This window comes from Fundulus heteroclitus, chromosome 22 (assembly GCF_011125445.2).
Source record: "Fundulus heteroclitus isolate FHET01 chromosome 22, MU-UCD_Fhet_4.1, whole genome shotgun sequence".
NCBI classification, from domain to species: Eukaryota; Metazoa; Chordata; class Actinopteri; order Cyprinodontiformes; family Fundulidae; genus Fundulus; species Fundulus heteroclitus.
Window position 1 is genome coordinate 6,076,414 of NC_046382.1, and position 26,236 is coordinate 6,102,649.

General features: G+C 39.8%; 1 protein-coding gene across 4 annotated transcripts in view; it reads right to left on the reverse strand.

Annotated features, from left to right (window-relative positions):
* herc4 (HECT and RLD domain containing E3 ubiquitin protein ligase 4) overlaps positions 1-17,337 on the reverse strand; it is a 34,953-nt gene extending 17,616 nt beyond the window's left edge. Inside the window, exons 1-4 of one of the 4 annotated variants that reach the window (XM_036126500.1) lie at positions 17,139-17,337; positions 16,768-16,864; positions 509-764; positions 278-437 (exon numbers count right to left, since the gene is read on the reverse strand). In XM_036126500.1, the coding sequence (XP_035982393.1) occupies positions 278-437; positions 509-764; positions 16,768-16,779 (428 nt within the window). In that variant the 5' untranslated portion in view covers positions 16,780-16,864; positions 17,139-17,337. The remainder of the gene's footprint in view (positions 1-277; positions 438-508; positions 765-16,767; positions 16,865-17,138) is intronic. The other 3 variants (XM_036126501.1, XM_036126502.1, XM_036126503.1) reach the window with 3 other exon arrangements.
* Between the last annotated feature and the right edge of the window lie 8,899 nt (positions 17,338-26,236).

The following is a 26,236-nucleotide window of genomic DNA, read 5'->3' on the forward strand; positions in this document are numbered from 1 at the left end:
TTGAGATAACATGCTTCATGAATTGGCGCTATATAAATAAAATTTAATTGAATTAAATATAAACATGCACTAAACTTCTCTGATTTGAAAACATTAAAGCATTGAGAAATCTATGCGTCGTTTACTTTCACTATAATAATACTTTGCTAATTTGTGTTGGTTTGTCACAAATCAGATAAAACACGTCAAAGTTTGTGGTTTAATATTTCTGGTGAAGCTTTGTGTCGACACCGCTGGTAAGAGTCAACAAACATCAAACAGAATCTCGTGTTTTTACCGTGGGACTCGGACGCATTCCTCAAAGTTATTCAGACCCAGCTGTCCGTCTGAACCGAGCCCCCAGGAGAAGACCTGCCCCTTGTCGTTCAGGGCCAGGGTGTGCGACTCCCCGCAGGACAGAGCCACGATGATCTGCGCGTCCAGCGCCGCTACCTGCTCTAATGGACCACAGCGTTAAGTCTGATGAACCGAAGCCGAAGCCTGGGCCACGCCCACAGATCCCACCAACCTGGTTTCTTCCTGGACTTGTCGTGTCCCAGCTGGCCCAGGTCGTTGCAGCCGCAGGTGTAAACGGTGCCGTCGTCCAGCAGGAAGGCCGTGTGCCGGCGGCCACAGCCCACGTCGCTCACCCGCTTCCCGTGGAAGAAGTCGCATCTCCGCGGCACCACCACGATCTCTTCGTCGATGCCGCCCAGGCCGAGCTGTCCGTAGGAGGCGTTCCCCCAACACAGCATGGCGGCCCTCGCCTCAGGGTGCACTAGGCTCTGTGGGGAGGGGGGGGGGGGGTTTATAACACGTTAGTTATAACCTCACAAAGCACAGAGGCATCTTTATAACCTTCAAGTTAGCAGCACTGGTCATCAACAAGATAGTTCTGATCTATACTTGGGCTGAACGATTTTGTAAAATATTCTAATTGCGATTTTTTTTTCTTAATATTGTGATTTAATGCAATTTTTTTTTCCAGTTTAATTACTGTGAATGCAGTAGGCATTCACAGTTCTTGAGATCCTGTTTCTCTTTATTCTTTATTATTATTACTGTGAATGCAGTAGGCATTCACAGTTCTTGAGATCCTGTTTCTCTTTATTCTTTATTATTATTATTATTACTGTGAATGCAGTAGGCATTCACAGTTCTTGAGATCCTGTTTCTCTTTATTCTTTATTATAGGATATTCTTCCAAATGCGTTTTTACTGTTTAAAGTTTGATTCGCTTCTCCTCCTACAATTTTTCTCCGATTTCAACCATTCAACTTTTAAACTATTCAGCTTCTTCTGGAATGGATGGCTATGTCTTTTTGTACTTTTAACTCTTCAACTTTTTAAAATATTCAGCTTTTTCTGCAAATTTTCAGCTTTTTTTCTCCCATAGGAAATGAATGTAATTCACTAAAATTCCGCTCATTTCAGCTGCTTTTGACAGCTTACTGCTTCAGCCTACTTTCAGCTAGAAACGCCATTCAACTTTTAAAATGTAGTGATATCTTTCAGCTATTATGGTCTATTTCAGCTTTTTCATATCTTTTACCATTTTCATATAGTAACTCCTTAAAATAATTTTGGCTTTTCAAGAAATTCAGCAAATAACATGCGTTGCTATGGTTGTCAAGGAGGCAGTTATAGAGTGCGCACTCTAGAAATTCAATAAATTCTTCATCTCCGAACAACTTCTTCTCACTCGCTCAATTTTCAACCTATCCACATAAATTATACATCAAAACGTAGGAATTTTTGTCTGGAATCAGGAAATGTAACCCTCATTGGTGTAGCATTTATAGATTTTTCGCAAATCACCTCAGAGCGACACAAACCCCAAACCTCCCCCATTCATTTCCTATGGAGCGGTTTTGAAAAATGACGTCTGAAAATCCAAAACATCACACGTTTTCACATCATCGCTACTCCTAAACCGTTTGATGTACAGGCATGAGACTTTCACATATGAATGTCCCAACCCTTCTGGCACTCACAAAAAAGGAATTTTGTGGATAACTGTTACGGTTTTTTCGCAGGAACAATTTGTTCGGGAGTAGCGAATGTGCAAAATCCTGAAAATGCTTTAGAGCTGCATTGTTCCACATGATCCACTTTTTTACATCGTCGCTGTGCCTACACCGATTTTTGTAAAAACATAAAAATGAGCAACATAGTCCTCAAAAGCCTGCTGATACTCACAGTGAAATAATTGTTTTGATATCTCTTATACTTTTTCAGCTAGAGCGATTTGTTCAGGACTGTTTTTAGAGGATTTTGCAAATTCCTTAAAAAACCCCTTTAGATCATAATTTTTTACGCCTTTATTAAACTTTTTCCAGCAAAAACCGATAGCTTTTCTTCTTCCCCTATCCGTTACGAACTAAACGCAGAAAAAATTACGTCTCTACCATTTAGGGATCAGGAGATATGAAGCGTTGTTCGGGGCAAAGTTCTCCATTATAATCCAATGGGACTTATTGTCAGCAAAGTCTCTGCACTTGGGTAGACTGGCCACGGCAGGTGTGTCAGTGAGTTACCATGACGACGGAACTCTGAGGGCCAGAGGGAGAGGATCAATTGAGATATAATGGCAACTTTCGACGCTCACCGCAGTTGCTGTGATTAATGTAGGAATCTGAAATTCGCACAGTAACTTCCTCTTGACATTATAAAATTTTCAAGTGACTTTCAGCTATGTGTCATTTTTCTATCCCATTTTGGATTTGACATGCTTTCCTATTGGGCCTTTGCTTCCAACAGGACCTGGCATGATGCCCAGACACGACCCAATTGGCCAATACAGCACCACCCAACTGTGGGAAATGGCGCTACTGACCATTTTGGTCAAATATTGAGTTCTGGGCCCAGATGTGGTGAGGCTGAGTTGCTAAAGGAGGCCAATCTGACCCATGAACTTTGGTGACGTTTGGCGACATTAAGTATTGGCACCCCTATTTGAGGCACTTCTCAGTACAGGATTTGGACCAAACTGACAGAGTACAATCACCCGGTGATCCTGAGCACAACCATGTTAGCGGCTAATGGTTAGCATGTTGCTAATTGGAAGTAGCTCTAGGAAGCTCGGACAAACTTCTGCTTTACAGAGTCTGTACCTCCTTTATACAGAATGCTCCAAAATAAGTTTGGGCCTCGTTACGTAAAGCATCTCCAAGTTAGGAGGTGTCAAACATCCAATGCTTTTCAATGGGGGCGAAACCCCTTATACTCACTAGAAATGCAGGCCCACATATGGCTACAGTATATTCAAGTTTGAAATTCTACTTATGCTTTGTTAAACGATTCAGTGTTTAGAATGAGTTAGGAAATGTTTGGTGCCTTTCCCTCAGTTTTTTCTTCTTCTAATCATTCAGCTATTGTTCTTTCATGTTCAAATTCTTCAACTCTTTCAAATTCTTCAACTTTTTCAACTTCTTCAACTTTTTCAATTTCTTCAATGCTTTTCAGCTATTTTTTCTCTTCTTCAAAGATTTTCTGCATCTTTTGCTTAATCATTCAGCTATCTGCATTCACAGTGCATTTTCGCAGGAAATGCAAATTTTTCTAGTTACTGTGAATGCAGTAGGCATTCACAGTTCTTGAGATCCTGTTTCTCTTTATTCTTTATTCTTCTTCTTCTTCTTAGTGTTTATTCTTCCTAATGCGTTTTTACTGTTTAAAGTTTGATTCGCTTCTCCTCCTACAATTTTTCTCCGATTTCAACCATTCAACCTTTAAACTATTCAGCTTCTTCTGGAATGGATGGCTATGTCTTTTTGTACTTTTAACTCTTCAACTTTTTAAAATATTCAGCTTTTTCTGCAAATTTTCAGCTTTTTTTCTCCCATAGGAAATGAATGTAATTCACTAAAATTCCGCTCATTTCAGCTGCTTTTTGACAGCTTACTGCTTCAGCCTACTTTCAGCTAGAAACGCCATTCAACTTTTAAAATGTAGTGATATCTTTCAGCTATTATGGTCTATTTCAGCTTTTTCATATCTTTTACCATTTTCATATAGTACCTCCTTAAAATAATTTTGGCTTTTCAAGAAATTCAGCAAATAACATGCGTTGCTATGGTTGTCAAGGAGGCAGTTATAGAGTGCGCACTCTAGAAATTCAATAAATTCTTCATCTCCGAACAACTTCTTCTCACTCGCTCAATTTTCAACCTATCCACATAAATTATACATCAAAACGTAGGAATTTTTGTCTGGAATCAGGAAATGTAACCCTCATTGGTGTAGCATTTATAGATTTTTCGCAAATCACCTCAGAGCGACACAAACCCGAAACCTCCCCCATTCATTTCCTATGGAGCGGTTTTGAAAAATAACGTCTGAAAATCCAAAACATCACACGTTTTCACATCATCGCTACTCCTAAACCGTTTGATGTACAGGCATGAGACTTTCACATATGAATGTCCCAACCCTTCTGGCACTCACAAAAAAGGAATTTTGTGGATAACTGTTACGGTTTTTCCGCAGGAACAATTTGTTCGGGAGTAGCGAATGTGCAAAATCCTGAAAATGCTTTAGAGCTGCATTGTTCCACATGATCCACTTTTTTACATCGTCGCTGTGCCTACACCGATTTTTGTACAAACATAAAAATGAGCAACATAGTCCTCAAAAGCCTGCTGATACTCACAGTGAAATAATTGTTTTGATATCTCTTATACTTTTTCAGCTAGAGCGATTTGTTCGGGACTGTTTTTAGAGGATTTTGCAAATTCCTTAAAAAACCCCTTTAGATCATAATTTTTTACGCCTTTATTAAACTTTTTCCAGCAAAAACCGATAGCTTTTCTTCTTCCCCTATCCGTTACGAACTAAACGCAGAAAAAATTACGTCTCTACCATTTAGGGATCAGGAGATATGAAGCGTTGTTCGGGGCAAAGTTCTCCATTATAATCCAATGGGACTTATTGTGAGCAAAGTCTCTGCACTTTGGTAGACTGGCCGCTGCAGGTGTGTCAGTGAGTTACCATGACGACGGAACTCTGAGGGCCAGAGGGAGAGGATCAATTGAGATATAATGGCAACTTTCGACGCTCACCGCAGTTGCTGTGATTAATGTAGGAATCTGAAATTCGCACAGTAACTTCCTCTTGACATTATAAAATTTTCAAGTGACTTTCAGCTATGTGTCATTTTTCTATCCCATTTTGGATTTGACATGCTTTCCTATTGGGCCTTTGCTTCCAACAGGACCTGGCATGATGCCCAGACACGACCCAATTGGCCAATACAGCACCACCCAACTGTGGGAAATGGCGCTACTGACCATTTTGGTCAAATATTGAGTTCTGGGCCCAGATGTGGTGAGGCTGAGTTGCTAAAGGAGGCCAATCTGACCCATGAACTTTGGTGACGTTTGCCGACATTAAGTATTGGCACCCCTATTTGAGGCACTTCCCAGTACAGGATTTGGACCAAACTGACAGAGTACAATCACCCGGTGATCCTGAGCACAACCATGTTAGCGGCTAATGGTTAGCATGTTGCTAATTGGAAGTAGCTCTAGGAAGCTCGGACAAACTTCTGCTTTACAGAGTCTGTACCTCCTTTATACAGAATGCTCCACAATAAGTTTGGGCCTCGTCATGTAAAGCATCTCCAAGTTAGGAGGTGTCAAACATCCAATGCTTTTTCAATGGGGGGCGAAACCCCTTATACTCCCTAGAAATGCAGGCCCACATATGGCTACAGTATATTCAAGTTTGAAATTCTACTTCTGCTTTGTTAAACGATTCAGTGTTTAGAATGAGTTAGGTAATGTTTGGTGCCTTTCCCTCAGTTTTTTCTTCTTCTAATCATTCAGCTATTGTTCTTTCATGTTCAAATTCTTCAACTCTTTCAAATTCTTCAACTTTTTCAACTTCTTCAACTTTTTCAACTTCTTCAATGCTTTTCAGCTATTTTTTCTCTTCTTCAAAGATCTTCTGCATCTTTTGCTTAATCATTCAGCAATCTGCATTCACAGTGCATTTTCGCAGGAAATGCAAATTTTTCTAGTTCCTGTTTATTCTTCCAAATGCGTTTTTACTGTTTAAACTTTGCTTCGCTTCTCCTCCTACAATTTTTCTCCGATTTCAACCATTCAACTTTTAAACTATTCAGCTTCTTCTGGAATGGATGGCTATGTCTTTTTGTACTTTTAACTCTTCAACTTTTTAAAATATTCAGCTTTTTCTGCAAATTTTCAGCTTTTTTTCTCCCATAGGAAATGAATGTAATTCACTAAAATTCCGCTCATTTCAGCTGCTTTTTGACAGCTTACTGCTTCAGCCTACTTTCAGCTAGAAACGCCATTCAACTTTTAAAATGTAGTGATATCTTTCAGCTATTATGGTCTATTTCAGCTTTTTCATATCTTTTACCATTTTCATATAGTACCTCCTTAAAATAATTTTGGCTTTTCAAGAAATTCAACAAATAACATGCGTTGCTATGGTCGTCAAGGAGGCAGTTATAGAGTGCGCACTCTAGAAATTCAACAAATTCTTCTTCTCCGAACAACTTCTTCTCACTCGCTCAATTTTCAACCTATCCACATAAATTATACATCACAACGTAGGAATTTTTGTCTGGATTCAGGAAATGTAACCCTCATTGGTGTAGCATTTATAGATTTTTCGCAAATCACCTCAGAGCGACACAAACCCGAAACCTCCCCCATTCATTTCCTATGGAGCGGTTTTGAAAAATGACGTCTGAAAATCCAAAACATCACACTTTTTCACATCGTCGCTACTCCTAAACCGTTTGATGTACAGGCATGAGACTTTCACATATGAATGTCCCAACCCTTCTGGCACTCACAAAAAATGAATTTTGTGGATAACTGTTACGGTTTTTCCGCAGGAACAATTTGTTCGGGAGTAGTGAATGTGCAAAATCCTGAAAATGCTTTAGAGCTGCATTGTTCCACATGATCCACTTTTTTACATCGTCGCTGTGCCTACACCGATTTTTGTACAAACATAAAAATGAGCAACATAGTCCTCAAAAGCCTGCTGATACTCATAGTGAAATAATTGTTTTGATATCTCTTATACTTTTTCAGGTAGAGCGATTTGTTCGGGACTGTTTTTAGAGGATTTTGCAAATTCCTTAAAAAACCCCTTTAGATCATAATTTTTTACGCCTTTATTAAACTTTTTCCAGCAAAAACCGATAGCTTTTCTTCTTCCCCTATCCGTTACGAACTAAACGCAGAAAAAATTACGTCTCTACCATTTAGGGATCAGGAGATATGAAGCGTTGTTCGGGGCAAAGTTCTCCATTATAATCCAATGGGACTTATTGTGAGCAAAGTCTCTGCACTTGGGTAGATTGGCCGCTGCAGGTGTGTCAGTGAGTTTCCATGACGACGGAACTCTGAGGGCCAGAGGGGGACGCTTCATTGAGATACAATGGCAACTTTCATCGCTCACTGCAGCGGCTGTGATTAATGTAGAAATCTGAAATTCGCACAGTCACTTCCTCTTGACATTTTAAAATTTTCAAGTGACTTTCAGCTATGTGTCATTTTTCTGTCCAATTTTAGATGTCACATGCTTTCCTATTGGGCCTTTGCTTCCAACAGGACCTGGCATGATGCCCAGACACGACCCAATTGGCCAATACAGCACCACCCACCTGTGGGAAATGGCGCTACTGACCATTTTGGTCAAATATTGAGTTCTGGGCCCAGATGTGGTGAGGCTGAGTTGCTAAAGGAGGCCAATCTGACCCATGAACTTTGGTCATGTTTGGTGACATTAAGTATTGGCACCCCTATTTGAGGCACTTCCCAGTACAGGATTTGGACCAAACTGACAGAGTACAATCACCCGGTGATCCTGAGCACAACCATGTTAGCGGCTAATGGTTAGCATGTTGCTAATTGGAAGTAGCTCTAGGAAGCTCGGACAAACTTCTGCTTTACAGAGTCTGTACCTCCTTTATACAGAATGCTCCACAATAAGTTTGGGCCTCGTCACGTAAAGCATCTCTAAGTTAGGAGGTGTCAAACATCCAATGCTTTTTCAATGGGGGGCGAAACCCCTTATACTCCCTAGAAATGCAGGCCCACAATATGGCTACAGTATATTCAAGTTTGAAATTCTACTTCTGCTTTGTTAAACCATTCAGTGTTTAGAATGAGTTAGGAAATGTTTGGTGCCTTTCCCTCAGTTTTTTCTTCTTCTAATCATTCAGCTATTGTTCTTTCATGTTCAAATTCTTCAACTCTTTCAAATTCTTCAACTTTTTCAACTTCTAACACTTTTTCAACTTCTTCAATGCTTTTCAGCTATTTTTTCTCTTCTTCAAAGATCTTCTGCATCTTTTGCTTAATCATTCAGCTATCTGCATTCACAGTGCATTTTCGCAGGAAATGCAAATTTTTCTAGTTCCTGTTTATTCTTCCAAATGCGTTTTTACTGTTTAAACTTTGTTTCGCTTCTCCTCCTACAATTTTTCTCAGATTTCAACCATTCAACTTTTAAACTATTCAGCTTCTTCTGGAATAGATGGCTATGTCTTTTTGTACTTTTAACTCTTCAACTTTTTAAAATATTCAGCTTTTTCTGCAAATTTTCAGCTTTTTTTCTCCCATTGGAAATGAATGTAATTCACTAAAATTCCGCTCATTTCAGCTGCTTTTTGACAGCTTACTGCTTCAGCCTACTTTCAGCTAGAAACGTCATTCAACTTTTAAAATGTAGTGATATCTTTCAGCTATTATGATATATTTCAGCTTTTTCATATCTTTTACCATTTTCATATAGTACCTCCTTAAAATCATTTTAGCTTTTCAAGAAATTCAGCAAATAACATGCGTTGCTATGGTCGTCAAGGAGGCAGTTATAGAGTGCGCACTCTAGAAATTCAACAAATTCTTCTTCTCCGAACAACTTCTCCTCACTCGCTCAATTTTCAACCTATCCACATAAATTATACATCAAAACGTAGGGATTTTTGTCTGGATTCAGGAAATGTAACCCTCATTGGTGTAGCATTTATAGATTTTTCGCAAATCACCTCAGAGCGACACAAACCCGAAACCTCCCCCATTCATTTCCTATGGAGCAGTTTTGAAAAATGACGTCTGAAAATCCCAAACATCACACGTTTTCGCATCGTCGCTACTCCTAAACCGTTTCATGTACAGGCATGACACTTTCACATATGAATGTCCCAACCCTTCTGGCACTCACAAAAAAGGAATTTTGTGGATAACTGTTACGGTTTTCCCGCAGGAACAATTTGTTCGGGAGTAGCGAATTTGCAAAATCCTGAAGACGCTTTGGACCTCCATCACCCCAAATGATCCACTTTTTTACATCGTCGCTGTGCCTACACCGATTTTTGTACAAACATTAAAATGAGCAACATAGTCCTCAAAAGCCTGCTGATACTCACAGTGAAATAATTGTTTTGATATCTCTTATACTTTTTCAGCTAGAGCGATTTGTTCGGGACTGTTTTTAGAGGATTTTGGAAATTCCTTAAAAAACCCCTTTAGATCATAATTTTTTACGCCTTTATTAAACTTTTTCCAGCAAAAAACGATAGCTTTTCTTCTTCCCCTATCCGTTACGAACTAAACGCAGAAAAAATTACGTCTCTACCATTTAGGGATCAGGAGATATGAAGCGTTGTTCGGGGCAAAGTTCTCCATTATAATCCAATGGGACTTATTGTGAGCAAAGTCTCTGCACTGCAGGTGTGTGAGTGAGTTTCCATGACGACGGAACTCTGAGGGCCAGAGGGAGAGGATCAATTGAGATAGAATGGCAACTTTCGACGCTCACCGCAGTTGCTGTGATTAATGTAGGAATCTGAAATTCGCACAGTCACTTCCTCTTGACATTTTAAAATTGTCAAGTGACTTTCAGCTATGTGTCATTTTTCTGTCCAATTTTGGATTTCACATGCTTTCCTATTGGGCCTTTGCTTCCAACAGGACCTGGCATGATGCCCAGACACGACCCAATTGGCCAATACAGCACCACCCACCTGTGGGAAATGGCTCTACTGACCATTTTGGTCAAATATTGAGTTCTGGGCCCAGATGTGGTGAGGCTGAGTTGCTAAAGGAGGCCAATCTGACCCATGAACTTTGGTGACGTTTGGCGACATTAAGTATTGGCACCCCTATTTGAGGCACTTCCCAGTACAGGATTTGGACCAAACTGACAGAGTACAATCACCCGGTGATCCTGAGCACAACCATGTTAGCGGCTAATGGTTAGCATGTTGCTAATTGGAAGTAGCTCTAGGAAGCTCGGACAAACTTCTGCTTTACAGAGTCTGTACCTCCTTTATACAGAATTCTCCACAATAAGTTTGGGCCTCGTCACATAAAGCATCTCCAAGTTAGGAGGTGTCAAACATCCAATGCTTTTCAATGGGGGCGAAACCCCTTATACTCCCTAGAAATGCAGGCCCACATATGGCTACAGTATATTCAAGTTTGAAATTCTACTTCTGCTTTGTTAAACGATTCAGTGTTTAGAATGAGTTAGGAAATGTTTGGTGCCTTTCCCTCACTTTTTTCTTCTTCTAATCATTCAGCTATTGTTCTTTCATGTTCAAATTCTTCAACTCTTTCAAATTCTTCAACTTTTTCAACTTCTTCAATGCTTTTCAGCAATTTTTTCTCTTCTTCAAAGATCTTCTGCATCTTTTGCTTAATCATTCAGCTATCTGCATTCACAGTGCATTTTCGCAGGAAATGCAAATTTTTCTAGTTCCTGTTTATTCTTCCAAATGCGTTTTTACTGTTTAAACTTTGCTTCGCTTCTCCTCCTACAATTTTTCTCCAATTTCAACCATTCAACTTTTAAACTATTCAGCTTCTTCTGGAATGGATGGCTATGTCTTTTTGTACTTTTAACTCTTCAACTTTTTAAAATATTCAGCTTTTTCTGCAAATTTTCAGCTTTTTTTCTCCCATAGGAAATGAATGTAATTCACTAAAATTCCGCTCATTTCAGCTGCTTTTTGACAGCTTACTGCTTCAGCCTACTTTCAGCTAGAAACGCCATTCAACTTTTAAAATGTAGTGATATCTTTCAGCTATTATGGTCTATTTCAGCTTTTTCATATCTTTTACCATTTTCATATAGTACCTCCTTAAAATAATTTTGGCTTTTCAAGAAATTCAGCAAATAACATGCGTTGCTATGGTCGTCAAGGAGGCAGTTATAGAGTGCGCACTCTAGAAATTCAACAAATTCTTCATCTCCGAACAACTTCTTCTCACTCGCTCAATTTTCAACCTATCCACATAAATTATACATCAAAACGTAGGAATTTTTGTCTGGATTAAGGAAATGTAACCGTCATTGGTGTAGCATCTATAGATTTTTCGCAAATCACCTCAGAGCGACACAAACCCGAAACCTCCCCCATTCATTTCCTATGGAGCGGTTTGGAAAAATGACGTCTGAAAATCCAAAACATCACACGTTTTCGCATCGTCGCTACTCCTAAACCGTTTGATGTACAGGCATGAGACTTTCACATATGAATGTCCCAACCCTTCTGGCACTCACAAAAAAGGAATTTTGTGGATAACTGTTACGGTTTTTCCGCAGGAACAATTTGTTCGGGAGTAGCGAATGTGCAAAATCCTGAAGATGCTTTGGACCTCCATCACCCCAAATGATCAACTTTTTTACATCGTCGCTGTGCCTACACCGATTTTTGTACAAACATAAAAATGAGCAACATAGTCCTCAAAAGCCTGCTGATACTCACAGTGAAAGAATTATTTTGATATCTCTTATACTTTTTCAACTAGAGCGATTTGTTCGGGACCGTTTATAGAGGATTTTTTAAATTTCTTAAAAATTTCCTTTAGATCATAATTTTTTACGCCTTTATTAAACTTTTTCCAGCAAAAAATGATAGCTTTTCTTCTTCCCCTATCCGTTACGAACTAAACGCAGAAAAAATTACGTCTCTACCATTTAGGGATCAGGAGATATGAAGCGTTGTTCGGAGCAAAGTTCTCCATTATAATCCAATGGGACTTATTGTGAGCAAAGTGTCTGCACTTGAGTAGACTTGCCCCCTGCAGGTGTGTGAGTGAGTTTCCATGACGACGGAACTCTGAGGGCCAGTGGGAGAGGATCAATTGAGATAGAATGGCAACTTTCGACGCTCACCGCAGTTGCTGTGATTAATGTAGGAATCTGAAATTCGCACAGTCACTTCCTCTTGACATTTTAAAATTTTCAAGTGACTTTCAGCTATGTGTCATTTTTCTGTCCCATTTTAGATGTCACATGCTTTCCTATTGGGCCTTTGCTTCCAACAGGACCTGGCATGATGCCCAGACACGACCCAATTGGCCAATACAGCACCGCCCACCTGTGGGAAATGGCGCTACTGACCATTTTGGTCAAATATTGAGTTCTGGGCCCAGATGTGGTGAGGCTGAGTTGCTAAAGGAGGCCAATCTGACCCATGAACTTTGGTGACGTTTGGCGGCATTAAGTATTGGCACTCCTATTTGAGGCACTTCCCAGTACAGGATTTGGACCAAACTGACAGAGTACAATCACCCGGTGATCCTGAGCACAACCATGTTAGCGGCTAATGGTTAGCATGTTGCTAATTGGAAGTAGCTCTAGGAAGCTCGGACAAACTTCTGCTTTACAGAGTCTGTACCTCCTTTATACAGAATGCTCCACAATAAGTTTGGGCCTCGTCACGTAAAGCATCTCCAAGTTAGGAGGTGTCAAACATCCAATGCTTTTCAATGGGGGCGAAACCCCTTATACTCCCTAGAAATGCAGGCCCACATATGGCTACAGTATATTAAAGTTTGAAATTCTACTTCTGCTTTGTTAAACGATTCAGTGTTTAGAATGAGTTAGGAAATGTTTGATGCCTTTCCCTCAGTTTTTTCTTCTTCTAATCATGCAGCTATTGTTCTTTCATGTTTAAATTCTTCAACTCTTTCAAATTCTTCAACTTTTTCAACTTCTTCAACTTTTTCAACTTCTTCAATGCTTTTCAGCTATTTTTTCTCTTCTTCAAAGATCTTCTGCATCTTTTGCTTAACCATTCAGCTATCTGCATTCACAGTGCATTTTCGCAGGAAATGCAAATTTTTCTAGTTTATCATGTGTTTCAAAATATATACAAACAAATCAATTTGTTTCCTCGCTGTGCAGATTAGTTGCTAAAAGACCCACAGCGTCTAAACTCAGACCAGAAATGATTGCGTTCTGCCTACAATATATTTAAATCAAAATTGCAATTTTGACTTTTCTCCGCATTAACCACAAGCAACAAAAATGGTGTCTAAATAAAGATGTTTGTAAACAAGGACTATTTTAAATATGAACTTTTAATGTTTCTATTGATCAGAATATTATTCAAAAGAATAGCTTTTAATTTAATTAGACATCAATCCTTGTTGAACATAAAGTGCAAAGTCCAACCAACAAGTTAGTCTATGTATTAAACTGATTGACCTGTACTTAATGCTTTGTATGATTATATAAACTCTAAAACAAGTAATACAATTTGATTATCTCACTGCTGCAACTGTCTTCCCTTCCATGTGAAGGTAAACCCACTTTAAACATTTTACTGACACCTAATGGACGCGTCTAATTCCCTGATTGTTACATAGCCAAAAATTGCAGACTCTGCGATTTGGAAATTGCGTTATTTTGAATCACGATTGTATTGAAAATGCGATTAATTGTTCAGCCCTAATCTATACACAGTGGACAGATTAGCGTCAGGAGATCTTTCAGGGGTCAAAGTTCATACCCAGCCTTTATTTACAGAAACTAACAGGAAGGACTCCTAAACTATTAAGTTTAATTAGATGCTCCCAGTACTTGGTCTGGGCTCCTTTTGCATGAATTCCTGCATCAGTGCAGCGCGGCATGGTGATGAGCCCAGGTTGCTATGACAGCGGCCCTCGGGTCATCTTCATCACTGGCCTTATCTTCCTCCATCTCCTGGATGAGGCCGACACTGCAAAAACGGAACTAGAAATAAGTAAAATGTTCTCAAAATGAGTGTATTTGTCCTTGCTTTTAGCAGGTAAATAAGATGATTTGCAAATGGAATAAGATTTTTGCACCTAAAATAGGAACAATTTATCTCCATCATCTTATTTCAAGTGCAGTATATCTAATTATCTTATTTTAGGGGTCAAAATACTCACTCCATTGGCAGATAATCTTATTTACCTGCCCAAATCAAGGATAAATACACGAACTTTAAGAACATTTTACTTATTTTTTAGATCGGTTTTTGCAGTGCAGGCTTGGATGTCCTGAGATGTTTGGAGTTTTAATGAGAGGAAAATTGAGGTGACGCTTCTCTGTAGCTCCTCTACGTCTTTCTCTCTACATCTTGGTTCCCCGGCTGACTGGGTGAAGCCAACGATTACAAATTTAGGAGTGAAAAACGGACGGTGACTCAGATTTAACAGCAGTCTTTCCCGCAGCACTATCTGCACTATCTAACTATACCGCCTCGCCAACATTCCAAAAAAACTCGATATGCTTGCATGTTTATGTGACGTTAACACGCAGCTTTTTTGTTGTTGCTTTCTCACGTGCATATAGTGAATGGCAGGGAAAAAACAGGCAAAAATACATGGATACTTTGAAGCGAGAAGCAGGTCGACTTCACCGTCTGCATCGAGCCCCCCCGGCAGTCATCCGCTCAAAACTTGTCCCGGCCGACAACTCACCGCCTCGCCTAAGCAAATTCCAGCGGGAAACACTGAACAGCCAGATAAAAGTTTGTTTTCATCTGAGGCAGTTATCTAAGTTAAGGTCCATCACTGCCTTTATTACCCTTCACCCAGACAACTGTAACGGCCTTTATGCTGGGATTAATGATCCTGACATCGTTAGCAGACGGCACTAAAAGCGGCAGCACGTCTTTTAGCCTTAGACCACATTCCACCTGTTTGGCTGCCGATCAGTTTTAAGATCATTTTGCTTTTAAATCTTTAGCTGGTCGTGTTCTTCCTTATTTCTCTGTTACACCTCCCATCTCTGCTAATCAGCTGACTGAGGCACCCAGAATCAGGCCTGAGCTCAGGGGGAACCGGGCCTTCGCTGTGTTGAGGCCCAGCTGTGGATGGATCTCCTGTTCCACATCAGGCCTCCTCAGACCCATTTATGCTACCTTTTAACTGTTGACTTGATAATTGTTTGATTTATTTTATTTCCTTTTAGCTTTAATTATTGTTGTCTGGCTGATTCTTGTACTTTGTTTCATTCAAGTATTTTTTTAAAAACACTCTTTATAGATCAAATCGGAGTCAAATGCTCCATAGTTTCTCTGCAGGGTTTGGCTCAGGCAGGGGCGGATTTACCATTAGGCAAAACTAGGCATTTGCCTAGGGCCCCCCAAGTTCCTGGGGCCCCCGATAATCCAGCCAGGCTTTCATAATGATGTTGTTCCACCAGACTGAGAGAGTTCAGCATCATCCACTCTGCTGGTAAGCAGTCAGCACAGTGTACTTCCTGAAGATGACCCAGCTCTGGCCAATCAGCTGTCTGATCGTGCTGCTCAATAGTACTGAGAGGACCGCTCCAGGTGAAGAACAGGATCTTGCCAAGAAATGGAGACGGGGGAAGATTTACTTCCAGCTATTATTTCATTCAAATAAAAATGGAGAACAGATAAGTAGATCATGGCTTGTCTACTAGAAAAAGGGACAAAGGAAAACATAGAGGAAAACAACAAGAAAATGCATAAGAGGGGGACAAAAGGTAGAAAAAATAATGTATGTCTATTCTATTAAATTTTCTGTATCTGTATAATGGGTCTGTTTTATGTGTTGTCTTCACAATTCAGAGGGTCCCATGCCTTTTTTTACCCCAAATTTCCTAAATCCGCCCCTGAGCTCAGGTCAGCGTGTCGGCCAGTCCAGTGCAGTGTTGCTTCGGTGATTAAAGCCGGGATTTCGCCGACGGGAGCCGACACCAGTCCAGCTGGAAAATGAAACCAGCATCTCCATGAAATGTTCTACAATGAGCTACTACAGCCTCGTAGACTTCAGCCTCAATAACATCCAGTTTAAGCAACACCAGCGGATGACGCAGTTCCCCAAATCACCACCGACTGTGGAGACCTGACAAAGCAGCTGGGATTCAGAACCTCAACACTTCTGATTTCTGTATGAAACGCAACATTTCCCCACATCTGAGAAGAGGACTCCAGTACTTCTGCTTCCCAGGTAAGGTCTCCTGGCTGCGTCCCCTGGCAGCTGTGGTAAATGTCCTGGAAACATCTGCATGGCCCACATCTTGAAGCCTCTGCAGCCCACGCCTTGTCCATCCCCACACTTCCTGCTGCTGCCACACCTTTTCCTCCTCATGTTGACGTCCCGTTGATGCAGAGCTCTGAACAGCTGACCGCTGCAGCTTTGACCTCAGCTTGCCCTCCTCACTGGGGGTGTCCTGACCTTTTGCTGCAGATGTCAGATCTGTTGACTTCTCCATGGTTGTGAGGAACAGAAACTGACCATGATGCAACATCCCTGGGTCTAATTAGCTGATTAATTAACTTATAGCTGCTATTCTGACCTATTGAGATGCACCTGCATGCAGCCAGTGGTGACATTTAAACCAATTAGCCAAGCTAATAGTTAACGGTGGTGGTGGCTACTTTAGGTTAGCCATAACTTTCCTGCTGGATTTGTGACATTTTAAACACACAAAAGCCTTATTTTAAAACACATATTCACGTTGACAGCCAGAATAAACAACATTTTAATAACAGTGGGAGGTGTTTTCTGTTACCTTGGTTAGCATGGAGATTACAAGCTAGACAGATGAGCCATGAATGACGCAATCTGCCCGATTTGGGTCCTCAAGAAGCATTTAACCTGCCGGTTTTCTTTAGGGGCGACATATCAAATGGACATTTCAAACACAGCGTTCAACACGTGGTGACAGAGATACTCTAAGGGCTTATGTTTCACCACAACAGGAGCAGTTAGCAAACTAAACTTTAGCTTAGGGTTCCTCCAGGCTAACGCCGACAAGCTAACTCTAAAATTAAAACAATAAATACGTATTCTGTGTGTTTTTATCTTCGCTGTAGTCGCCAATTAGCCAACTTTGAGGGCTTGTTTCAGTTTAAACCGACTAAGCCAAGCTGTGAACCTCACCGAGCGCTCCTGGAACAAACCGCCTCCCCGCCGGTAGCCGCCGCGGCTGCCTTCAGACGTTAACGGTGCTAAAAGCGGACATCTTCCGGGGATTACCGTGGAAAGCGAACAATCAGCTGGATGAAATAATTCTCACTCAACTCCGAAATGATCTGTCAACAATCGCTGTACGGCGCTATTAATGTGGCGTCAAGTTCGCCGAACTATGAGAAGCGCTTCCGGTTGGGCTTTAGAAATAAAGGTCGTTCACTAAAGTCGGCGACGCCAATCAGTCAACCCGGTTTATTAAAAAAACATTATATTTCTACTATTTATTATTATTAATTGAAATATTCTAAAATAGTGTCATTATGGTCATTATGCAAGTAACAAATCAACGTGTGACCCAATAAGGAGCTTTAATTTTGAAGGTTTTACACCGTAACCGGAAATGGTGCTGAACTTCCGCCAACTTTCCCCAGAGTAGTGAAGAAATGTCGCGAAGCATCAGAAATGTTCTAGATGGGCAGCGTGCGCATGCGCCTCTCTGCTGTAGTAAACTGTTACGTTAGAGCAAAATAAAACTCATACTGCGTTTGTCATTTAACCACCACGCTGACAGACTCTTTCACTTCATGTCGTTATATCGCCTTCGTTCAGTATAAAAACAGCCAAATCTGAAACTAAAAGTAAAATTGTTTCATTTTAATGCGCAATCAGACTCAAGAAATGACGCAAACATCCATTCTTTTCATAAAAAATAAAAAAGAAAGCAACGTTTAATTTGAATATTTACATTTAAATCATAATGTATCATAAAATGAAAGTAATATACCTAAAATTATGTTAACAATGATAAATACTTTATTTAAAAAAAGTATAAAACTAGGTATGCTTGTGTTTATTTAGGCAAATAAACGACGTGTTATTTAGCAGGTCATTTCACTTCACAGAACTGAGCGTCTTATGGAAGGATCTGGAATTTATCCGGAGGATCTTGCTGCTGTTTTCCAAACCAGGTGAGTCATCTGGACTGGTTTCAAATGTGCTGATGCAGCATGAGGATCATCTGGCTCCCTCTGGTGGAAATAAAAGCGAGTAAAATCACATGTAGTTCAAACTAATCACTGTTAAAATGTGGGACAAGTTTGAACACTTCCATGCTGGGGCTTTGCCACACAGAAAGACCTAAGGGACTCAACCCCCAGCTGTGAAATGCACTAGCTATTTATAGAAGTTTTCATTGTTCTGCTGTTCATTGCTGTTATCATATGCATGCTGATGAAAGCACTGCAGAGATACTGCAGGACAATAGAGGAAACACTACAGATAAAGTCTCTATACAGCTTTCACTGTTGTCTGCTTCATACGACCTGAGTGTGAATCTGAGCCATTATTTTATTACAAACATTTACTATCAGTCCAGCTTTACTATCAGTGTGTTGTAAACACATACAGGCAAGTAAACTGCACATATGACAGAGAAAATTAGCAAAACAAAAATTAAGAAAAGCTTTTCAGTATGTGATCTTGTTGTAAAACTATATTCTCATCCAGAATTGAAATGGATAATTTCACCAACTTGATAAATCCAGGTTTTCACCTGAATTGAGCTGGAAGAAAATTATTCTACCTCTCACATATTTGTGAAAGGAAAATGTTACTGATCAACAAAAAATGTTATTCACAGTTGTATGTTGAGTTGAATTACTTTGGATGAGCTATGGCTCTTTTGAAAAGCTTAGCTTAATTTTATTTGCCAATCACATTCGATCTTTGGCATAATGAAATCCCTTAAAAGAACCTGTCTGACAACATGAAGTAGACAAAAAATGTCATGAAGCAACACAGCATGTCCTAACCTGGGGACTTTAAGAACATGTAAGAAACAAAGTAATTGGAATCTATTGGTCTGGAAAGGGCGAGAAAATCAATTCTCACTATCCACAACTGGAGAAAACTGTGAAAACTGTATGGCTGCTCAATCAGAAATACTCCAGGAGCGCGTCACACAGGTCCAGCATCTAGGCTGTTATCTCTTGCTTCAGTTAAAATCTGCGTTCAAGATTAAAACAACGACAAACCAGACGAAAATAGCTTCAGGGGCGAGTTTCACGGTCTTCTGCGGACCAAAAATAGCACAAAGGGCAGTCTCACATTCACTACAGTGAAGATGCAATCTGCCTGGTTTCCTTATAAACATTTTAACCAATCTACCTGGATGCTTTCATTGAATGGACTTTGTAAAATGTCTTGATGATCCCCAAGAGTTTAGTGAAAATAATCTGGGGACTGATGAGAAAAAAGAGAAACTTTTTAAAAGGTGTGTGTCCCGTTGTACCTGGATTAAAACAAAGCATTCCCAGAAAAGAACATCATTATTACGGTCAAGCATGGGTGGGTAGTGGGATGGTCTGGGACCAAATACGATCATTTCATTCTGCTCCAGAACCACGAAATCCTGAAAGAAGAACGTCCAGCCATCAGTCTAGGACTGATCCAAAGGCGATGACTAAAAAAACAAACATGTTTGGAGCGACCCTAGGAAAGTCTGACAGTAAATCATAGTGAGATGATATAGCAGGAAGTTTAATAGTAGATGATGCTGGAAAACCTCCACTGTGGCTGAATCACAGGGTTTCTGTAAAGAAATGTTTCACTTAACCGGGATGGAAAAGACTTACTACCAATTATTGCAACATCTGGAGGCGGTTCTTGTAGCTAAGGTTTGGCACAACCAGCTGCTATAATTAGGGTAAAATCTTATTTTGTTTCTTTGGTTTGAATAGCTTTCTCTCTAAATAATGCCAAAATCAGCATTTAAAAAAGCTGTATTTACTCATGTTAGGTTTGTCTGTTATGAAAATGTATTTAATGATGTGAAACGTGTAGGCCTGACACGAGAAAGGCATTAGGGGCAAACAGTTGTTTTACAGCTTTATACACAAAATTTTATCCTTGTTCTAATTTAATACAGTTTGATTCATAAAATGTCCAGTGGTAAAAACTCGCTAAGGAAGACCAGACTTAGCAAAATGAGAAATTAAGCTGATGTTACTGTCAAATAAATAGGATTCTTTTCTTTCATTCAGTTCTTCGATGTTGGGCTAAAAAAGGGGAAACCCTCATTTTTTTCTTCCAATGCTTAAAATAGAGCCAGCTGTCCAGGCGGAGAAAATTTGTTTAGGATAAAACTATAAAAATATTGTTTTTTTCATTGTATTTTGCTTTGTTTTGATGCTGAAACGTTCAGGCCGGAGAAGGCCTCGAGTGAGCCGATGGTTTAAACTTTATCTAAAGAAGCGATTTGAAGACTGACGGTCCAGATAGACGTGAACTTCTTCAGTTTAATTATATTTCCCCTTTGTTTCCTCCCACTAAAATGCAGAAAATATGTTAGAATAGTCCTTAGAGGCCTCCTAGGTTGTGTCTCCATTATATTAGCTGTCAATGCTAAAGCTGAAGCTCTGCTAAGGCTAAGATGGTAGCCCTGGGACATGTTTCTTTGTTGTTAGAGGGTAACTCACCCCCTAATAAGCTTTTTATGGTGGTTCTACCTATCCTAGTCATTATTTTGACAAATTGCTCCATATTTGCTGAAATCCTGCTTGATGGTCAGTGTGGCGCCATCTTAAGGTTCAACAGGATTTTTGAATCAGTATTGTTGTTGGTTCAAAGGTTTTTGTGACGTCAGCAGAGAAACTGACGCGTCAACAGCTGTGCAGCTGTGAGGTATAAAAGCACATTTTTCAAGTATGAGATTGGGTGGAGTAAGACTCTGGTACGGAGGTGAGTTGCACTTTAAGCTGACTCACTAACTGACTAATTGTTACTGGTGTGACATCATCACCTGCAGTAATGATCAATGCTCCATCTGAAAACATCTAATTATAGCTTCTAGCTCCTGTCCCTTGATCTTTCATGGGGTCAGCAGTAAGAACTTTATCGTGGGGAGGAAAGGAGCTTCGTACTGCCGTACCGATTTCGGACATCCCTTAAATCCGACGTGATGGAAACGCGCCTGGATGATGCGAGTCAAATCCAGGCCTACAGCCTCCTGAAAATTAATCAGTCAATCAGCTTTATTTCTATAGCACATTTTAAAAACTACAAGGGTGGCCAAATTGCATTAAGACAAGAATAGGTTAAAAAGACAAGTTGAAAGCATACAAAACTTACACATAATAACACCAAAAACCGAAAACCAGGTTCATAGTGGGAGAATTTTAAAGTGTCATACACGACAAGATCACAGTGCATTAATGTCCGGAAATGAATTTAACTACAAAGCATATGCTTTCTTCTCTCTGGTCATTTTCGGTAATTTCTGTGAGGTGGGCTGTGCTAATACATCATGTCAGGCAAAGGATTGTGGGATTCCTTATAGCTCCTTAGCGCCAGTAAGGGACATTATGATGTTCCCATACTAAAGTAGCTACGATAGGAAGCACACAGGCTCCTTTTCCTACCTCCTTCCTTACTGACTGCACTATTCGGACAGCACTTATCATGGCGACCGCTGACGCACTTCTGCTTTGGCCAAAGAGTCCTCAGAATATACATTCAGAGGGAGCCAAAGTACATCCAGCTGCAGCCATGGAGGCTTTCCAAGATGGCCGAATTGTGAGTCTATCTCCACCTTTGCTGGTAGTCCATCACTCTATTCAGTCAGAGACTGGGATCTCTGGTTAAAGCAACATTAAAAACAATTTTCCAAAAGGTTATTGGATCTCTAGTTGGGTGGAATATTTTGAAATCAAGAACTTATTAAAATAAGGTTTCATATTCCCCTCTGCTTTTTTTACCGTGAACTAATTGTTTGAACTGACATCAACTGCGTCCTTTGTTAGCTTTTAGAGCTGCTTTGGCCTCAATCCTAATTTCTAAAAACAGACCTTGGTTGTTGAACATATTCACGCTGTAGGTGTACTGTGACATCACTGAATAATTGTATTAGTCACTGCTTTCAGTTTATCATCGGCTATTCCTTTTTATGATGTTTTTCCCCTGTAGTTTACTAGTTTTTCTTTTTCGTTTCATTTTTACTCAGTAATTTAGCTGACTGTTGCTAACCTAGTTAAAACGTTTTATCAATGAAGTAATCTAACTTGAAGTATGTTGTTCATAAATTCTTGTATTTGGAGAGATGTTGTTTGTGTTTATTCTGTTTGCGCAGGTCTTCCCGTCTGAGAACGTCAGCATACAAAAGTCATTGTTTCGTCTATTGTTATATAACGACACGCCTCACCAGGACATAAAACAATAACTGACAGACTGAGAGCTGATTGTGATTCCCTGATGACCAGGTGGTGCTCCTTATTGGTTGTTTTGAAAAAGATACTACGTATATTGCCTTTGGTTATACATAGCCAAACCAAAGCTATTGCAACATTACACATCTCAGGGTGGTTTTCAAGACAAACAGGTCCAGGCGCACTCTTCAGAGAACTTTCTTTGGTACAGAACGAACACAGTGCAAATAACCTGCAGCTTTTTTATTGCTTCATTCAGGAGTGAAATACAGCTAAACCGATAATATCTGAGCCAGTTGTAAAATCTATTGAAGGAAAAGGAGAGTATTCAATTCAATTCAGTTCAATTTAGTTTAATTCAATAAAAAAAACGTTATTTATCCCCGTAGGGCAATTGAGTTTTAGCCTACCTAGACAAGAAGACAACAATCAATCAAGCATTCAGAAACACTGTCAATGACAGAACAAATAAGGGAGTACAAAGGTCACAATATGTGTTGCTGTAATACTTCCTTCACTTAATAGCAGCTACAACTGCATATAATGTATAAATGGAGAGTAGTAGGAGAAAGAAGCAGATATAAGATAAGTGGTCTTTATGCCTCCTTGCAGCCTAAGCATATAGCAGCATAACTGCAGAGGTGGCTCAGGATGACGTAAGCCACTCTAACTATAAGCTTTATTAAAAAGGAAAGTTTTGATTCTAGTCTGGGTAAAAACTGTGAGCTGGATCCACAAGAGAGAAGCCTGTGAGCGGAAAGATCTGAGACCCGTCCCTCAGGAAACCTATGGTTTGAAAAAAATAAGAAGAAAGATTTATTTCTCATTCTAATTCTACATTCCAATAAAAAACTGTCTTCTGCATGTAACCCATCCCTTAGGGAGCATTAGGCAGCTTATTATTATTTTACTGCACCCAGTAAGCAATCTGAGGCTAAGGGTCATGCTCAGGGACCCATATTGTCAATCTGATTGTTCCACACGTTCACCAAGCAGGTGAACGTGTGGAACAATCAGATCTGTTTATATTCACCTTACAGGTGTTGGTCTGTAGCTGGTCCTTCTTTTCTGCCTGGATTTTCCTGTTTCAGCCTGCAGTCTGTGGTCTTTGCACGGTTCTTATTGGGTTTGCAGTGGACTGACATTATCTATCAAAGCAGAAGGATCAGGAAATTCTGACTCCAGCTGCACAACTTATTTTTCTTCTGTGTTTGTTACCTAACCTCTGCTGACCAGGTAACCCTCAGTGACCTCATTCTGCCTAAAGCATTTCTGTGCTTGTTTTCGTGTTTTTCCACTGGATTTCCCTTGTTACAAAACACTTTGGCTCCAGGGCTCGTTAGAGTTTCTCTGCAGTCAAAAGAGGGTTTGTGTGAGTTAATTTAACACATTTCAGCTTGATGGTTAATCTTTAATTTACATAAAAACAAGCAGCCACCGTGCAAGGGGTTATAAAATGTCTCATCATGTGACGGTCGAGACTGGGGAGAGTTTTGTGATTATTGGGAAATAAAACATGATCAAACATGGTGGAGAAACTTTCCACTGTGAATGTGCTGCATGGCATCCACAGCTTCAAAATAGATTTAAACTTTTCCATGTTTGTTTTCAGGTTATGAGCACAAACGTTCATTTCGTTGGAACACTGTGTGACAGACCAACACAAAGTAATGGACGAATGCAAAGGGATATGAAAATCAAAGTGAAAGTATCATTATTAGTCTCCCTTTGAAGAAATTTGCCTTGGATACAAGGATCAGCTGCATCGTACTTCAATCACTGATACGTTCGTAAATCACAGTTGGAATAAAATTATAATATTAAAAACTGTGCGCAACAACCTTTATAAATAGAATAATTTCAAACAGCACTGCCCTCCCTGTTTGCTGCTGTAGATCAGACCAGAGATGTTTCTACCTGCATGTCCTTCCCTGTTAATCTTCTCTTCCCAAACCATGCAGTCGTTAACAAGTTTTAGAGACAGTGGAATGGACCAATGTTTATATCTGTTATGTTTGCATAAGGGGGTCCTGTACCGTCTTCATAATATTTTATAATGCATTATTTTATATATTATTTATTGCTTTTTAACAAACAAATTTGAAAACGTAATTCTTTATCCAACTGTCTTTACTTTGACTTCACTTCACTAAATAAAATCAAGTCTTAATGTCTTTAGCTATAATAAGATTAATTCATCTGTGTGCATTTTATTCTCACTGATATTAAATGTGGATTCTTCAGATTTGGTCTTTATAGACGTGACAAATTGAATCCAGCAAATATGTAGAGGAATCTCCTCTAATCAGAAGAGACCAGGATGTAACTATTTGGTGCACATGCAAAAACATGCATGAAACATGCAAGAAACCCTGTTGGAGGCTGCAGAAGACCTGAGGCCATGTTAGCAGGACAGTAACCCTGAATATACAGTCAGAGCTGCAGTGGAAGGATTTATGTAAAAACATTATTTACATGCTACAACGGCCCAGTTAAAGTCCAGACCTGATCCATCTGATCGCCTGTGGAAATTGTTGGAGAGCAGTGTTTTACTGATGCTCTCCATCCAATCACAATGAGTTTGAACTGAAAAATTAGCAAAAAAAAAACTTTAAAAATGTAAATCAGCAAGAGACAAAAGACGTGCAGCTGTACTGGCAGAAATAAAGTGGTAAGAAAAAAACATGTATATTTTTTCTGCTGCTTAAAAGGTTTGCCTTACCGTTTGCTCTCACATAAAAAAACATAAAAGAAAAATATGGATTAAAGTTTATGACAAAATGAGGGTTTGATGGGTTCTGAATATTTTTGCACGAAACAACACCTCTCAGTTTGAGCCAGACAGATTTAGAAGTGTGAACTTGAGCTGCTGTTGTGCTGCTTTGGTTTTCCACTGCAGGAGTGCGTCTGGATGCATCTATTTCAGCTTTGGCTCATGTAGCGACGCCAAATCGACCAAAGCAGACTTGTGCATACGGAGTAAACGGATACAACGGATCACTAACATCACAACAATTAACTTTCAGCTCATTCAGCTCAGGCATTCGATGCAGACTGAAATGTCTGATATTTTTTAGGGCAAGATCAAATGTTAATTTCTCAGGTATATATTTTCTAAGTAATGTTTTGTTTTAACTTTAATTTCATAGAAATCTGGAGCACAAAAAAAATCCTCTAAAGTTTATTAAAAATCCACATTAACAAAAATATGGCCTACTTTTAAAATTTGTTGCATGGAAAAGCCAAAATAGAAAACAATCAATCCCAAGAACTGGGACCCTGCATGCTTTTCTTTAAAAAAAAAAAAAAAAGCAAACATCTGACCCTCTTGGTTATGCAAAGACTTGCAGATTCCTTTACAACAAAGCTCTGATTTAGTTTTTTGGTTTAATTAAACTATTATATGCTTCTTCTTTTTTTTGCTGGACAGGTAAAAAAAAAGAGTCCAAGAACTAATTTTTGTGTTTTAAATAAAAATAAAAAGCAGCCTGTAAGTTATTTAGACTTGGCAATTTTGTCCAAAAAGCGGCAGAAGTCTGGACTTGTTTGGACGGCTCTTGATTTCTGCAGCTCAAGGAGAAAAACGTCTTCCTGTCAGAACAAGCAGCAGATGGGCGCGTCTCTGAAAACAGCCAGGAGACGTAGATCTTCATATTCCTCCAGTCCAAATTAATCATTTTAATCAAAGGCCTCATTTAAAGAGCCAGAGACGACCAGAAGGTCACCCTGACAAACCTCCAAAGCATTTTCTGATGCTGGGCTGATGAGGGCGGAGGTGAATGTAATGTTTTCCGAGTGCGTCGCCGCCTCCCCTCTGATTACGGCCTCTTTCCCCCTCCGAGGCCCGTTTTACGCAAACACTTGCGT